The sequence below is a fragment of the Lytechinus variegatus genome, chromosome 4 (genome assembly GCF_018143015.1).
Source record: "Lytechinus variegatus isolate NC3 chromosome 4, Lvar_3.0, whole genome shotgun sequence".
NCBI classification, from domain to species: Eukaryota; Metazoa; Echinodermata; class Echinoidea; order Temnopleuroida; family Toxopneustidae; genus Lytechinus; species Lytechinus variegatus.
In genome coordinates, this window is record NC_054743.1 from 34,766,490 (window position 1) to 34,781,671 (window position 15,182).

The 15,182-nt window shown below is 36.1% G+C and overlaps 1 protein-coding gene across 1 annotated transcript in view; it reads right to left on the minus strand.

Moving 5' to 3' along the window:
- Positions 1 to 15,182, minus strand: part of LOC121413912 (dynein heavy chain 8, axonemal-like) — a 117,946-nt gene that overhangs the window by 16,267 nt on the left and 86,497 nt on the right. The window contains exons 68-80 of the mRNA XM_041606916.1: positions 14,993 to 15,175; positions 14,051 to 14,206; positions 12,444 to 12,653; positions 11,507 to 11,652; positions 10,266 to 10,451; positions 8,985 to 8,987; positions 6,537 to 6,648; positions 5,971 to 6,144; positions 5,078 to 5,313; positions 4,127 to 4,349; positions 3,517 to 3,711; positions 2,303 to 2,497; positions 552 to 765 (exon numbers count right to left, since the gene is read on the minus strand). Of these exons, the coding sequence (XP_041462850.1) occupies positions 552 to 765; positions 2,303 to 2,497; positions 3,517 to 3,711; positions 4,127 to 4,349; positions 5,078 to 5,313; positions 5,971 to 6,144; positions 6,537 to 6,648; positions 8,985 to 8,987; positions 10,266 to 10,451; positions 11,507 to 11,652; positions 12,444 to 12,653; positions 14,051 to 14,206; positions 14,993 to 15,175 (2,233 nt within the window). The remainder of the gene's footprint in view (positions 1 to 551; positions 766 to 2,302; positions 2,498 to 3,516; positions 3,712 to 4,126; positions 4,350 to 5,077; positions 5,314 to 5,970; positions 6,145 to 6,536; positions 6,649 to 8,984; positions 8,988 to 10,265; positions 10,452 to 11,506; positions 11,653 to 12,443; positions 12,654 to 14,050; positions 14,207 to 14,992; positions 15,176 to 15,182) is intronic.

Here is a 15,182-nt window from a genome sequence, read left to right on the forward strand (position 1 = left end):
GTAAAGCATTTCCATTCAACATAATTATGCTAAAAAATAATCACCATCAGATATAGGTACTATTTTTTCATACTTTTATTCACTTTCAGCATATCATCGTTGTTTTCACACAATATCACAAGAGGTCGAAATTGATGAAAAAATAGTTTTCAAGATACATGACACATGTAAGTCTTGATCAGATCACCAGATTTCTTAGATATTGCACTATAATGGTATTAATAGTTAGACTGAATGCCCTAATTTCAATCCTTTAAAAAAATACAAAACAAAGACAAATTCTTAACACATGTATCTCAAAATTTCCTTGTCTCTCATGAAAAGGGTGACAATATTTGAAACACTGATTTACACTGCTCCATTCAAAGTATATATTTTTTTATCACTTAATCAATTATGTCAAGATTTATGTTTAAGAAGGCAGAGATAAAGTCAAGTCTTAACCCTTGGCCTTCCATCACCTAACATCCTCTGTTTAAAACACTCTTGGGTATGTAAAAAATAGATAGATTTGAAACAACTAGAAATCACACTCAAGGACTGGTACTCACACTTTGTGGCTTCAAACTCCCTCTTGGTAGCATTTGGTCCAATCCAGTAGTCCACCATGGCGGAAAGGTTTGTCCTGTCGTAGTCATCGTTGATGTAACTGCCATAGATGATCTCAGTTAAGATGTATCTCAGGCCCATCCAGGAGATACCTTTCAGAGATTCATTCTCCGATGGGCTGTCGCTGAACACCATCCTAGCAATGTTCAATGCTTCCTGTAGGCAAAATTACAAAGAACTAGAAATCACTATCACTTTGTGTACCACGTACCATCAGCATTGGGCCAGAATTAAGGAAGTAGTTTGCTTCTAATTTTATTTTCTATGCAGTTACTGTGGCAATGCTTGAATGCCATCGTTGCAATGTTCAGTGCTTCCTGTCCACAAAATATGAAATGAATAGAAATCACTTTCATTGTGTGTACCAAGTATCAAGAGCATTGGGACAGAAGTGAGGAAGCAGTTTGTTCCAAAGGATTTTTCTGATTTTATTTACGATGGAATTTCCATGGCAATGCTGAATGCCATCCTAGCAATGTTAAATGTTTAGAAATCACTTTCATTGTGTGTATCAAGAATCAAGATCATTGGGACAGAGGTGAGGAAGTAGTTTGTTCCAAAGGATTTTTCTGATTTTATTTACTATGGAATTGCCATGGCAACGCTGAATGCCATCCTAGCAATGTTCAATGTTTAGAAATCACTTTCATTGTGTGTACCAAGTATCAAGAGCATTGGGACAGAAGTGAGTAAGTAGTTTGTTCCAAAGGATTTTTCTGATTTTATTTACTATGGGATTGCCATGGCAACGCTGAATGCCATCTTAGCAATGTTCAGTGTTTAGAAATCCCTTTCATTGTGTGTACCCAGCATCACAGGCATTGGGCCAGAACTGAAGAAGTAGTTTGCTCCAAAGGATTTTTCTGAGCAGGCAATTATTGTGGCAAAATGGAACATAATGTTAGTCATGTTCATTTCTTCTTGTAGGCAAAATTTCAAACAACTAGAAATCGCTATGTACTTATTATGCGTACCAAGCTGTAAAAAGTGCGAGGGTGCTCAAGCTGACTTTGACCACAAAATGCTCAACAGAGCTCTGGGCAAAACAATAGCCTGGGAAATGCTGATTCATTACAAAGTTAAAGCTGTAATATCCAATGTTGCTGATTTAGGGAGTAAGTTATGAAAATGAATTTTTTTTTTGGCATGGTACCAAATATCTTGAGCATTGGGACAGAACCGAAGTTTGCTCCACAAGAGTTTTTTTTATTTTCTTTGCTATGCAATTGCCAAGGCAATACGGAATGCTATCCCAGCAATATTCAATCCTTCCCGTAGCAAAGATTGAAAAATCAAAAGAATACCCAACTCGTCTTGACTTTTGTGCATGTGAATATATACAGAATTCAGAAAATACTTTAACATTCCTGATTTTCAATGCAGCCTGTATATAGAGCTTTTAATAATAAATAACTGAATATTTATAAGTATTGATGTATGACTTTAACAATAAGAAATATATACATGCGTGAAATAAGTTGCCATTAACTGATTAAGCCTATGAAATCATGTGACATCTTGCAATAATGTTCAACAGGTGATATAAAAGTCATGATGGTATTTCATGGAGCACATATTAATGCTTTTGAGTATTTTTTTATTTTTACTTCTAACATACTAATATTCTCATGACATGATGAATGCCAAATTCAGAAGACTACCAAACCGCTAAGAAAAGATAAAATCTACTCACAGTAAGTTCGTTATGAGAGAAATCCATGACGTCAGGATAATTCCATCCAGCGAGGCCATAGCGCCCTCGAAGTCTGATCATAGCATGAACCATTGCAATGTTATGAAGTAGGGGGACCCACTCCGACCGGGAACTGGCCTTGAGTTGTTCCGGTTCAAAGGAGCTGACTGCTCGCAAGAGAGACTCCTTGACGATCTGAGGATCGAATGGGGGACATGCGATGAGGGAGTACTTGAAGTGTTAGGATCACCACCATCATCAGTATTAACATTATCCTCCTCCAGCTTCTTATTAGTACTATCATCATCATCAATGTCTTCAGTATCATCATCATAATTCTAATAACCACTATTGCCATCATCATCATCCCCATCGTCATCATCCCCGTCATGATAATGATCATCATCATCATCATCCTCATCTTTGTCATCATCATTATCATTGTCATCATTAACATTTTCAACTTCATCATCATAATCAGTATCGTCATTATCATCCTTTTCACCATCATCATCATCATAACCATCCATATCACGTCATCACCACCATCAGCGTAATCACTACAATCATCATAATGAAAATCAAAACTTCCACCATTATCATCATAATATCCATCTTCATCATCGTCATCATTCTTGTCACCACCATCATCATCTCCATCATGACCTTCATCAGTACTTTCAACATTGTTATCATCCTCATCATCATCATAATCATCATCATCATCATCATCACCATAATCATCATCATCACCCTCATCATCATCATAATAATCATCATCATAATCATCCTAATCAACCTCACCATCATCACCATAATCATCATAATCACCATCATCATCATCACCATCATCGCCATATTCATTATCATCATCATCACCATCATCACTATCATCATCATCATCATCATATCATCATCAACATCATCACCATCATCATCATCACCATCATCATCACCATCATTATCATCATCATCATCATCACCATCATCAATATCACCATCATCACCATCATCATCATAACCATCATCATCATCAGCATTATCATCATCACCACCATCATCAATATCACCATCATCATCATCATCATCACTATCATCATCATCACCACAATCCTCATCATCATCATCACCGCCTCCTTGTCCTCCTCATCATCATCATCATGATCCCCATCACCATTACCATCATTAAAATCCTTGCCATCATCATCACCTACCTTGGGAGTATCAATGACAACCTTGACAGCATACTGGAGCAGTCTGACCGGTATACTCCTACTGACCTGTGCCGAGATCCAAACCCTGAAGGGGCTTTCACCGCCCTGCTTGTTATCATTCTCTTGTAGTAAAGTCTCTAGCGAATTCAGGAGATGCGTGGCATTATGGGCACTCTTTAGCATGACCCAGGTACCCTAAAAGGAATATTAACAAAAGATGGATTACATAAATATCTGTTTGTATCATTCTCTTGTAGTAAAGTCTCTAGCGAATTCAGGAGATGTGTGGCATTACGGATACTCTTTAGCATAACTATGGTACCCCTAAGAAGAAATTATCTTTGTCAGATTATATTCATTTATTCACCGAAATGTACAAACCGTCTTAGAGGCCAGCTAAGGCATAACATTACATTTCAGTTGGTTATCATTTTTTTGTTATTTAACTGTGGATGCCATAAGTTTTGAGGTCGTGGTACTTTTATCTCATACTCAGTGAGAGAAAATTAGTTTGCTTTATTGAGTTATAGTTGCTTAAAATCAAGCATTATTCTGATTAAGTTTTCAAATGTCATATTGAATCATTCACAAGAAAGACCATTTTCCTTACTTCTTGCATTGCATGTTGTATTGCTTTCCTGGCTCTCCTTTCCTCGTTATGTTCAGCACTGCTGAGATTGACAACCAAGCCCTGAACCTGTTTCTTGGCTGAGAACTCCTGGAAGATCTTCTCAGCCACATCACCCTCCCGGGTGTAGAGAAGCAGAATGGGAATGACGGGTGAGGTCTGCCTCAAGATCACGTTGGGATCGATGCTGACATCATTGGTATACCTGAAAGATTTGATAGATTACAATAACAAATATTTATTCCTTTTTCAATTTGTTTATTAATTTATCAATTCATTTAGATATTTTTAATGTATTCATTTCATCTCATTTATTCATTTACATCATCGGTGTGTGGGCTCAGTTGGTAGAGCGTCCATCTCACAACCGGGAGGTCGGGGGTTCAAATCCCGGCAGCATCAGACAAAAGACGTTAAAAGATGGGAGCTGCTGCTACCCTGATTCGCGTTCAACAATTAGAGGGATAGAGCCTCGTCAATCTGGCGCTGCACAGTGGCTGCTGGGCAAAGCAATCAAATCAAGTGGGCAAAGCAAATTTTCGGAGTATTACATTTCATGTCTATTTCGAACAATAATATATGGATTTTCATCATTTTTTCTATCAATCAATATTGTCATTTGCAATTTTATTCAATTACTCCCTGATTCATTCAATCATGCGCACCTAATTTTTTCATTAATAAATGATATCTATTAATTCATTCTAATGATAATATATATTCAAGACTACTTAACATGAGCCTTTTGGTGAAATAAACTGTTCAACTTAGGCAGAATAAAACTATTTCAGTCTACACAACTCTTTTCTGTCCTGGCTCCAACATGGAACATGACTTAATAAACAATATTTCGTAATTTCCAATATGAAATATTACATGATTCTATGCCTCCCCACTTCCCTCCCCTTGCGCTTTTAAAAGTAGTATACTTACTTCTTTCCAAGTGATTTGCCGACGAACACAGTAGCCGCTTGCATGATCCTGTCAGGACGGAATGCTCTGATAACCATGAGCCTTTGCATGGGATTATAATGATCATCCATCTTCTCGGGTAGAGGATGGAGTTCCGGGTTCTCGTGCTCTCCCAACGTACGCCACTGGGTTTCTCTGCCATCCTTGGGCATCCTCTCAAACATGTCTTGAAACCACTCAAAATTGATGGCAAGGGACTAAGAGAGAAAGATTTTTTTTTTAAATCAAAACTATTAGCAAGGGACTAAGAGAAAAAGAGAATAGAAAAAACAACTCAAAACTATTAGCAAGAGACTAGGAGAAAGAGAATGAAAAAACAAGCAAATCAAAACTAACAAGGGACTATTAGAGAAAAGAGAATGAAAAAAAACCCCTCAAAACTATTAGCAAGGGACTAAGAGAGAAAGCGAATGTAAAAAAAAACTCAAACTATTAGCAAGGGACTAAGATAGAAAGAGAATGGAAAAAAAATAACTCAATACTATTAGCAAGGGACTAAGAGAGAAAGAGAATGAAAACAAAACAAGCAACTCAAAACTATTAACAAGGGACTAAGAGAGAAAGAGAATGGAACAGAATTAATGCCCAGCTAAAGTTTTGGCAATGGGTCAATTCTGGGAATCATAACCATATCCCAATATTATTACAAAAGTGAAGCTGCAATTGAAACATTTCAACTGTCAATTAATTCTTGGTTAAAATTGACATTTAAACCATTTATATATAGCATCATATATTTTAATTTTCTTTAAAATGTGCCTTTTGAGTATTTTATCTTTCTAACTAGTAAGTAATTAGATAACCTGATCCTGAAATTTCAAACGTTAGTTTATTTTTTAAATCCATATACTCACCTGTAGATTATGAAACTGATCATCAAGCATCCAATCGAAAGGTTTCCTAATCTGACACACCCTATGATCAGAAGCGGCCGATAGACCAAGTCCGCTCATCGTCGCAGAGCCAAGCTGAGGCGAGATCACGTATTCGCGCTCACCGAACCCAACATTGCCAATCGAATCTTCCACCTGCCATGGAAAACAAATGAATCATATGGATTAACATAATTAAAGGTCAAGTCCATCTCAGAAAAATGTTGATTTGACAGGGGACAGGGGCAACGCATAATGCCCCCTCTGGACTTTGTCTGCGGGGGGCATAAAAAAGTGGTCTGTATACATGTACAGGTGGTCTTTGTGGACAGGTTCCTATAATATAGCAATACCTGTATAAAAAGATCTTATAGAGACAAAGAAAATGGGCTTTATATACAGTTAGTCTTTATAGATGCATCCGTCATACATGTGTCAATGGGACATACTACTCCAACGAAACCAAACTTGTAGCCTTTGTAGACACATCGTCCTTCTGTATAACCACATGTACATGTATGATCATTCATCGTTATTTTTAAGCTTACCTCCATAGCCAGGAAGACAGAGTAGATATGTCTATCTCTCTCTAGCAGCGAGCGAGCTGTTGCCTGGAAAGCATTGAACGTCAATCTCTCAACAACAGCCTTGACGGCAGCCCTGTCAATGAGATAATAATAATGACGACGATAATGATTATTACAAACATATCTTATTGATTAATATGCAGTAGAGCGAATACTCTTACATGTAGTACGATTTGACTAAAGCAGTGATGCCTTATACATGTATACCACACTTAAATCTTTGTGGCCCTCTGCCCCTTGTTTTATGTTTTCTCGCTAACATGAAATTTCAAGTCAAAAATAAACATTTCTCTTTATTATATTATATGCTTGTACAGTTATAAGATGATTAGAGGAAATAGCTTAACTGCGGGTGAATGTATATCTCCTCCCTTTAACATTAATATGATAAGACCCATTCTGGCCCATATTCTGAAATCAGGGACCATTTCATGAAAGTTGTCAGCACTGACAAGCCGTCTTTTCCGACAGTTACCACTGTAACAGTCAGGAGCCAGCGCCTTTCAGCCAATAAAAACCAAGTATTTCACTGACATTGTCAGCACTGACAATTTAATCAGTGCTGACAACATTCATGAAACACCTACCCGGTTTAATATACATGTAAACTCTGGTCTAAAGTAATAAATACATCTTTTTTTTAAGCAGCGGTATAACTATGGATAGCCAATTGTGACGTTACTATCTTACCATAGAAGTCCAATGTATCAGTCATTTTGACTCTGAAATCATTATTAACTGTCTAGGAAATATCAATGAGACAACTATTGTCTCCAACATTAAAGAATGAGGGGAGATCACAGTAAACATTAAAAAGATGCAATGTACACAGATTTTTGACATGTTTGGCTTTCCATAATTTTAGCACAGAGTTTAACCATGGACTTTTAAAGTTAAACTCGACTGCAGAATATGGGCTTTTGAATTTAAGACCTCATTTCCTGGGACCCCAACACCTCTGACTATTGACAGAGCATCATACAATGATAAACAAACAATCATAATACTAGATAGAAAATGCAACTATAATTGTTCATCAATTCATTTCACAGCATCATATTTAATTTGCAATTATCTTTACAGCCTTCATTTTTTCCACTGCCACTGTCTTTTTTTTCACAACAAAAGTGATCAATTTTTTTTCAGGGCACCAGAATATGCAAACAGACACACAAATGGAATTTAGCCATCACTTTAACTCTTCTTTGCACAGCACATTCATCCAATGAGGAAAACTTCTTCAAAGAACAGTTCAATTCATTTCAATATGTGCAAAACAATGACAATATCTGTGACTAAATTTCAAAACGAATGTCAACTCATTTCAAATAACTATCAAAAAGTCACAAGAGTTCAATATCTGATATACTACACTTATGGAAGTGCCATTTTTAAAAATGATAAAATTAATAGGAAAATAACAAATTATAATGTTATAGTTGTAATTGAATAGTATTGGTTAATATCACGGTACCATTTAAAAAAAAAATACCAGATGAAATGACTAAGGATGACCAAATTCTGTTATGATTGCAATTGATTTGCATCATTTATAGTTTTCGAAATAAATCTTTATCATTTCCATCAAAGATATAAGTTTAAAGAAATCAACTCAAAGTTGTGATATAGATGTTCCTTCATCTTTATAGGCACTTGCTACAATTTAGTTCAATGGTAACATAGAAACTAATCACCACAAATGTGCAAAATTGAAATTTTTGCATTCTAATAAAAACATTTTTGCAAACTAATAAAAACATGAAACACACTTCTATACAATGGACTAAGGTAAAAATGAGTGCAAGTATGGATATGTAATGCCAGGTTTTTTGTGTTTTTTATCTCTTGTTCGTAACTTTGATGGCAAAGTGTCAACATCTATATAGTATATGGATTGTGTAAATACTGAATAATCAATGTGCAATGATAAACTTATTAAATGGAATGAAAATTTACAGGAATGGTCTCCTATGATGAAGATAGAATTATGCTTTTCAAACTGCATTCTTGAATAAAGCCATTTATACAACTTAATTAAGAGATGATGACAAGAGAAGGAGGCAGAAAACAAAGACATCAAATTTTCTTTCCAGATGAAGTCAAGATGTCATTTGTCACATCAACAAAGTCTTTAATCAGCTTTAAGCTAAGATTTAGATCCTGAATTAGAAATCTTCCTTAAATTTTTTATTGTTATGGAATCTTCCATTAAAAAAAAAAAACAATGAAGGGATAGAAAAAAGGCTTCTGTGAAAGTCTTCTTTGTGGTGAATCTGATGGACAGGACTAAAATTAAGGTACCTTCATTTTTTCCTGTGCACAAAACATCAAGCCTGTTATTGTGAAATGAAACTAAGTGATTTTAGAGAGTTAAATGATAGTGTGTACCAGAAGAAATGATAAACTTACGATCTGTGGCCAGGGGGCAAGCAAGCAGGAAAATTGAAAGATTATTCATGCAAGTAAAAGTCAAATGAATAAAGAGATAAGAAATCAAAATGCTGAATCAAATATAACAGAGCTGAATAAAAAGTAAGTCAGGTAATGTCGAAATAAAAATTAACTCGTAGCAAACATGTCAGTATAAAAAAACATTAATAATTCAATAGAAACACAGTAATCATAAATAACCTGTATATTATTATGTAAACAAATATTCTTTTCATAAGTATGGATAGCTTGTTATATATGTGTAAATCAAAAATAGGGATACTACAATTGTGGCCTGCAAGTGATAATATCAAGCAATATGTATTATATTGGTATATTGTTTTCATTACTTTATTTTCCATGTACAAATTTCGGTAAGAAATATTTCATCTGTAATTCTACTAAATTGAGTGTACAATTCTCCATATTTCCAAACTTTTTATGTAAAATTTCAAACAATGCAATGAAATGGTGCGAACATAATTTTGTCTTTCACAATATGATGTAATATCTACGGAGTATGGTGCTAGAATAAATTTGATGTTTTTTATGATAACCATACTATCACTTTGCCAAATAAATAGTAGAAGTAATGTCATAATTAATCAGAATAGAATTTTTAAAATATGTCAACAGAATAATGAATCATGCATCTCATTGAGCACACTGAAGTTTGATTAGGAAGTAATAATAAAGAGCAGATATAAGGGAGAATTAACACATTTCAGAAATATAACTTTAGTTCCTGCAATCAAAAGTGAGTGCATTAATTATTAATGCAATCAAATATGAATGCATTCACTCTTCAATGCAATGAAAGATAAATGCTTTCACTCTTCATGCAATGAAAGATGAATGCAGTCTTGACTTCATGCAATTGAAGAATATTGGAATTATTATCATGTAATCAAAGATGAATGCATTCACTCTTCATACAATTATAAGAATACTGAAATTATTATTCATGCAATCAAATATGAATGCATCCAATCTCCAATAAATGAAAGATGATTGCAATCAGCATTCATGAAAGTAAAGATAAATACATTCATTCTCCATGCAATGAAAGAAATCATCATTCATGAAAATCAAAGATGAATGCATGAGTTATCAGAGTCGAGCAATCAAGTAGCAAATGAAACTACTTCTTGATTAAAACATACACTGTATACAGTTGTAATTGAGATTTCAGGGAAATAAATATATAGATGAATTTTCATAAGAGCGGAAAAAGAGAAAAGCATTATTATTCTTTCTTACCTTTCGGAATGTTTGATGGAGATGTCGAATGTCTCCAGGAACTGTTGCCACGACGTCTGATAGATGAAGTTGACCTCCGACATCCCTCGAGAGACGTCAAAGCAGACGGCTCCTCTACGGGCGATAGACCGGTAGCCCTCCCTTGCATTGTGAATTGCACTCTCAGAGATCTGGACACGCTCTTGGCTGAAGGGAAATCAACAGAGCAGGAGCCAGTTGTAGGAAGGGTTGTGTTTAAACACAATTCAAAAAAAGCATATGCAACTTTGATTTTCAAACACACACATTCAGGACTTGCGCTTGATAATTTCAGTTACACCTCTTTCTGTAACAAGCCCCAGATCAAAAAGGAAAATGGTCTACATTGGTTGGATATGTGCCAGGTAAGGGAGGACAGCCATGTTTTATGAAGGTCTTTTGAGTTTGTGGTGGACGGCTAGAAATGGAGGGGTCGGCTGAAGAAGACATGGAAGAAGCAAGTGGAACAGGAGAGTAGGAGAGTTGGGTTTGAGGATGGAGGATGCATGGAATCCTGTAAAGAGGGAGGGAGGGGGGTGAGGGCAGCTGTCATGAACGCGAGATGAATCCGACACAATCACACAATGTAAAATGATGAAGAGTATGGGCATATCCCAACAACACCATCTCTGCTGTAAAGATGCAAGAATTTTAATGGGACTCTGAAAAGGGATTTGGGATACCCTGTCTGGTGGGTGCTTCATGAAGCTGTTCGTAAGTTAAGAGCGATTTTGTGAATGACCGGTGATCCTTTCTTGCGGTGAATGGTATACACCACAATGTTCATCGGCGATGGTTAAGCATGTAAGAAAGGTTCACCAGTCTTTCTTAACGTCGCTCTTAACCTACAAATTGCTTTATGAGCCGGCCCCCTGGTTGGGTATATAGGGGCTCTGGGAAATTTTGTCCCTGAAATTATCAAAAGAGCCCCAAAACATCCCCTTTCATTGAAATATTCAAGCTTTATATACAATGATGGAGAAGATCGTAAAAAAAAATGCTCCCCCCCAATAAAAAAAAATCAATTTTTTGCCTGGTAAATTTAAACAAGAGATTTTAAAATTGCAATAATGATTTTTGAATTATTTTCTGCTATATAATTTTAGCATTGCTGTGATTGTATAACTCAGTAGAAAAGTAATGTCATCATCCAGTAATCAAACTATCAAATCCATATTAGTCCAACAAACTTAACCTAACGAGCCTGTATTTGCTTTACTCACCTCTCAACTGTTTCATCATAATGCTTCTTCATGTCACCTAGTTTCTTTGTAGTAGTTAGATCATTGAGGAGCCTGTTGTCGGAGGCTAAGCATTCTAGCATCTGATCCTCAAGCTGGTCCAGTTGCTTCATGTTTGAAATCCTCTCCTGTAAAACAAATCAAATCATCATCATTATAATATTAATAACAATATTTCTTTAATGCCCTTTCAACAAGATACAAACTGCTTTAAGATCCCATCCCGGATCAGCATAGGAGATATACAAATTATCAAAAAGTGAGAATAAAACAGAATAGAAACTTATCGGGACTAAGGGTGATTTTGCCTTTGTGACAGACCTTGAGATTTAGGCTTACCTTCAGGGCCTTGACTCTATCCTCTTCTCGTCTCAATTATGTACCGATCTCGAAGCTTTCTCACAATCAATTGTAAATATTAATCACATCTCTTTATGATACCACCCCCAGACCTGATGATTCAAGCTAACCTTCAAGTGTGTGATCCTATCCTCTTCAAGTCTTCTCTATGGTCATGAGATTATCAAAAGCTCTTATTCACAATCAGTTTCAACTATCAATCATATCCCTTTATGATACTATCCCCCACATCTCAAGATTCAATCTAACCTTCAAGGCTGTGATCCTATCCTCTTCTAGTCTCGCCTTCTCTTGGGTCATGAGACGATCAGAAGCTCTTATTCACAATCAGTTGTAACTATCAATCATATATCTCTATGATACCACCCCATTCCACCAAGATTAGGAAACTGCCCACAGACCATGAGATTCTAGCTTACCTTCAAAACCGTGATCCTATCCTCCCAAAGTCATGCCTTCTCTAGCGTCATGAATCGATCTAGAAGCTATTTCTCACAATCAACTCTATCAATCGCATCCCTTAATGACACTACCCCCAGACCTTTTGATTCTGACTTACCTTCAAGGCCGTGATCCTATCCTCTTCAAGTCTCGCCTTCTCTAGGGTCATGAATCGATCCAGAAGCTCTTCCTCACAGTCATCCCTGGTTTGATAGAAGTACATCACACTGGTGTAGGCAGCCAAGGCATGGGGTACGCAGTGAGGCTGGCAGGTGGTGTGAAGGTAGAGACGGAATCCTGGATGGCACTCTACCTCGTGGTCAGCCACCTGAAGATCAAGACCAAATAAGATGTTAAACACAGTCCCAGGGCCCCATTGCATAAAAGTGGCTATAATGGTAACTTTGACATCCAATGGTAACTACCCTGTAATCCTTGATTCTGATTGGCTGCTTAGCATCGTTACCATGGAAGTTACCGTTGGATGACAAAGTTACTATAATAGTAACTTTTATGCAATGGGGCCCTGTTCATAAAGACCATACCCAAGGGGAACATGAGAAGAGGTCTCAATGAGCAGGTTGGTGTTTCAAAAAGCTGTTTGGAAGTAACCAGGCATGATATTCCCCTCTGAAAATAATCTGAAAAATAGCCAGGGGTCGCTAAGTCAGCGACGAAGTCCGAGACACCCTGGTCGGGGTTACAAGCTCTTGCTTAGTGAAGAAATCATAGGTGATTTTTCAAGGTGAGTCTGCATAATAGTTTTATTATTTGACTTTAAAAAGCAGTAAAAAACAGTATAAGAATGTTCTTGGGCAAAGGATTTCATGAAAAAAATAATAAAAATAGAAAATAAAAATCTGAAAAAGAAATTATTTAAAAAATCAGAATTCCGATCTTAATTGGGATAATATATAATACAAATGACTCTACATAAGACTGGTGACCCTTTCTTGTGCTAAATGATATATTCCATGTAGCTAATTTAGCACCTGAGGACATGTTCCAGTCGCGCTTCAAGTTGTTTGTAGCTTTAAACAACGGCTTTATGAAACACTCACTGGGTAGTCTTTATAAACAGTGAAACCTGTATGTAGAGACCACAAAAGGCTCATCTTCATCATCATCATTATCATTACCATCATCATCATAATCATTACCATCATCATCTTCATCATCATCATCACCATCATCATCATCACCATCATCATCATCACCATCATCATCGTCATCACCATCATCATCATCACCATCATCATCGTCATCATCGTCGTCATCGTCATCATCATCACCATCACCACCATCATCACCACCACCACCACCATTATAACCATCATCATTATCACCATCATCATCATGATCTTCATCATCATCACCATCACCAACATCATCATCATCAACAATATCATTATCATCACCACCATTACCATGACAATCAGTGAAACCTCATCCCCCTCATTTCCATATCCATTTATGCTCTATATTATACTGTGTTTTTTTTTACGAAGTAAGAATGCCCTTCTGTAAAATTGTATTTGATTTATATTGTTTTATATTACTTTGTATTATGTTTTGAATGGAAATGAAATAAAAGAATTGAATTGAATTGAATTGAATCACCATCATCACCACATCCACTACCAAAACTGCCAACACCAATACCACCATCACCACAATCATCATCATCATCACAACCATCATCACAATCCAAATCAGCATACATACCATCATTTTGAAATTGCCCTTTCCGTTGATAAAAGCCAGTCTGCTCCTTAGTAACCTATAGAATCTTGGATCCTCGGCGAGTTTGTCTACGTCACAATCCATCAAGAGTAGTGGAGTACCTTCAGTCAAACAAGTCTCCAGCTGTGCTCTAAGCTCCTATGATTTTTGAAAGTAAAGTAATTTGTCGCTAATGTGCATTAGTACTTATTTTTTGTTAGTTAATCATTGACATTGTATAACAACATTTTGTTTGAATATATATCACCACTGGAATTTATACATAAAAAAACCAGTTCATCAGCTTTGACAATAACAGATGATTGGTCAACAAAATATTCTTATTAAATAGCAAAAACAGATCAAGAGGAAATATAATCTAGACAAATAGGACATGGTACGTCCAGAGAGAGATCCTGAAACAAACATTTCCATTCCAAAATTCATTAGGCCTACATGTATGTGTAAATGACTGTTATATTTGAGGCTCACTTATCCTCAAAACTAATATTCCAAAACAAAGAAGAGTCATACACGTGCACTACTCACAAAAGATTGCGTAAAATCTAATAACAGTGGATCCTTCCCCCCTCCCCAGTTGACGTATTTAGTGCAACAAGAATTACAATATCGATAGAATTACAAGAACATACATGTATGTATCTTAAGATCAATAAACTAGTAGGAAAATAATCGCTTAATACCTAAAACTTGATGATGACCAGTTGTTGATTGTGATTTGATTTGATTTAGTCCAGGATTCTATTTCTAAATTATCTTTTAATCAACAAATTCTATTTGAATGGTATCTTTAAATCAGCAAATTCTTATTGCATGGTATCTTTAAATAATAAAAAAATCTACTTGTATGGTATCTTTAGATCAACAAATGCTTCTTGTATGGTATCAATAAATCAACAAATCAATGAGACAACAATCACTTACATGATACTTGATAATGACCAGCTGTTGATTGAGATAAGATTTGATCCAATCCAGGATCCTACTTGTAGGATCACACAGAAGAGACCAGGCTGTGGAGCTATGTTCTTGCATTACAAAGCATGCATTGTCCTGTGAGTTGGGTGTGCTAGGTAGCTTCAACGTCTTCAAAGATTCAATCTCAACCTAGAGA